General features: G+C 44.0%; 1 protein-coding gene across 1 annotated transcript; it reads left to right on the top strand.

Annotated features, from left to right (window-relative positions):
• Positions 1-366: 366 nt before the first annotated feature.
• Positions 367-2606, top strand: SARC_13923 (hypothetical protein; the record flags this gene model as incomplete). Its single annotated transcript, XM_014291945.1, has 5 exons — positions 367-459; positions 731-970; positions 1087-1173; positions 1480-1838; positions 2384-2606. Coding segments are annotated over 5 exons (1002 nt in total), but the record flags the coding sequence as incomplete, so codon positions are not given.
• Positions 2607-2910: the final 304 nt, after the last annotated feature.

Below are 2910 nucleotides of genomic sequence, written 5' to 3'. Positions count from 1 at the left end.
GTGTGTGTGTGTCTGTGTCTGTGTCTGTGTCTGTGTCTGTAACTGTGGGTTTGGGTGGGTGGGTGGGTAGTATGTGCTTGTGTGTGTGTATTTGTGTGTTTCAGATTTTCGTCGGCTAGCTTATGACCCCTCTCTGACGACAATCATATATATAAGTTGTGGTTCGGTGTGAACTATCATAAGCGTTACATTCGATGTTGTTACGCAAATTCGAATGACGTAGTAAGATGGATTCCTGATGGAGTGCGGGAGCAACTCTTCTTTTAATATGCTGATGTCAATCTACAGAGCACAATAAAAATTGCTTTCACGTGCACAGTCCTGATCCCTCTAACTTTTCCCACAATTGTATATCCGGAAAAATAGTGGTCTACGCTTAACCTCCCCGGTTTCCGTGACTTCATCAAAAGTATCAGTAGCGAGGGCGATAGTGCAAACGTACATCAGCCGGACCAGAAGGTATTTTCTTGATTATGGACTCTAGAAGAAAGAAGGTACTCTTGGCTATATATGACGGTTAGAAGTACCTCCTTATCAAGATCAACGAGCTTGATTTTCATAAAGGTTTAAGATTGTTTTTGTGTATTGTTTTTAGAGAAAGCTTGTTTTGCAAGTTGAATCTTTATGCACTTCTATAAGTTACATAGTAGCTGTAAATTGTGTGACAACAATGTGCTAACATCCATTTCGCATCACGCTTTGTTGTAATCTAATTCCCCTTGCTATGCAGGCAAGGAAGCATCTCATAGACTCCGGGTTTGCGGATGGAGAGGACTCTGCTTTGCTCAAGCGGAATTACGTATCTGACACGACTGTAGTACCAACTAAATCCAGTGCTATTGAGGATGCAATAGGGACGGCCGATGCGGCTGAAAACGATGAGAAAATTAAGCAATTCATGAAAGACGGAAATCGATTCTGCATCGATTTGATGCCAAAGTTGCTGTTGTCCAGCAGTACGCTCGTCGAAGTATGAAGCAGGTTTGGAAATGTGACTCAAATGTTAAGCATTCTTCTCTTCAAGACATTCGATATAGATGAAATTTACGAGTAAACAAAAAAGCACTGTCCCTACACTACTGACAGCTGCTGATCCGATCAAAGGTTGGCGAGTATCTCGAATTCCGCCCATTGGAAGCAACGTGTGTGTACAGTGACGCCGCCATACAACAGGTGGGTGTGTGAGCGATGATATCGACGCCTCGATCGCACCTGTGCACTAGATTGGACACCCTCATGTGAAAAGTATCAGTCAATTTCCGTGCGCCGTTCCCTGCAATTCGGAGTCGCTATTCTTTTTTTTTCTTTTTTTACAAGAGCAAGCTATCCGCCCGTTGGTGTGCATATGGTTGCTTCCTGTACGCCGTGATGCGCTTATCCAACTAGTTGTTCTTACATACATACCTATAGCTATATGGTCATAGTGTAGCAGTTCACACGTATCGCCCATACAATCCGGGTCTGTTCACGCCCATACAGGTCCCCTGTTCACGGTCAGATATTTTCAAGACTAAGGCGGTGTCGCCCGTCGAAAAGCGATTCTTGATGCGATTTCTGAAAAACTGTATAGATCAAGAGCAGTACGCGACGGTCATTGCGAATCATTCAGATGATAAGGACATCCCCTTTACGCAGTTCTTGGCAACGAACAAACTGTCAGAGCGCTTGCAATCCTTCATATGCTACGCAATTGCAAACGCGGAGGACAAAGCTACTCTGTCCACGACTGCTGGACTAGAGCGGACTTCGCTTTTCTTGAAGTCTTTGGGGAGGTTTGGAAATTCACCCTATCTCTACCCGATTTATGGTGTTGCTGAGTTAGCCCAGGCGTTTTGCAGGTATTCTCTGCTTCGTGCTGTTATATAGGTGTGCATGAGTCCAAGATTCGGAAATGGCTTCTAGTGCACTTTTTGAAGTGATACTAAGTATGCATCTGTTATCCTAATTATGTTCACATATACGTGATATAACAAAGTTATGCGTGTATAATATGTTATTTTATCTACTAGATACACCACATCTATCCTTGAATTGTTTGTCTTGTGTGTGATTTTCTAATATTTATAACACCTTATGACTTATCCAAAGCCCAGCCAAAACTTTGTTAGTCTAAATTTCTTCCATATCACACCTATCCTGGATCCATGTGTGATGATGCTTGTACATAAATTTGGTCGAGCTAGTTCCGGACGTGGCCCAGTGGCACTTTCGATCTCCACAAAAAAACTATTGGTACGTTGCAAACAACATGCAATGAACTGGAATTTTCTATAGAACTGATCGAACCGACCTCGTCAATATCGACACGCATGGACCAAAAATGTTCTATGAAATATGTGCTGACATAGAGATGGAACTCTCGTTCCAAATTTGCACCCTCCAGAAATTGCGCTGTATTCGGTGGAGTGTACATATTGGATAAAGTACCTAAGTCGGTAAACACAGCTATCGACGATGGTATCGACGCGCCGTCGACTGAAGGTCACCCGAAGCTAGTCTCGAGTGTGACGTTCGATGACGCAACGACCAAATGTGGCGCTCTGATTGTAGGACCCGCCTACCGCGATGCACTATGCCAGTCCACGAATCTGCCTGAGTCCAGGTAAGATGCGGTTCAAGTAGTACTTTCAAATATGTAATATTCAAGCGAGAACACGGTCAATTCGATTTTTAAAATCAGAGAAAGATGATTGGAGCCAGCGCTGTTGACTTCGTGTAGCCCCATGCATTGTGCAGTCTAATGATTTGACCACCACGTGGCGATACGCCTGTTCAACACTTGTGCTTATATTGGCTGGACGCCCATTCTAGAGAACCCGCACGATCGAGTCCGAACCCCTGTCGCTTTCGCCGCTCAGACCTAGTAGGTTTGATCTCAGAATTCACTCCTAATATTTCTAGCGACTCCCG

This window comes from Sphaeroforma arctica (genome assembly GCF_001186125.1).
Source record: "Sphaeroforma arctica JP610 unplaced genomic scaffold supercont1.3918, whole genome shotgun sequence".
NCBI classification, from domain to species: domain Eukaryota; class Ichthyosporea; order Ichthyophonida; genus Sphaeroforma; species Sphaeroforma arctica.
The sequence above is the reverse complement of the archived record's forward strand: the minus strand, read 5'-3'. Positions and strand labels throughout refer to the sequence as shown.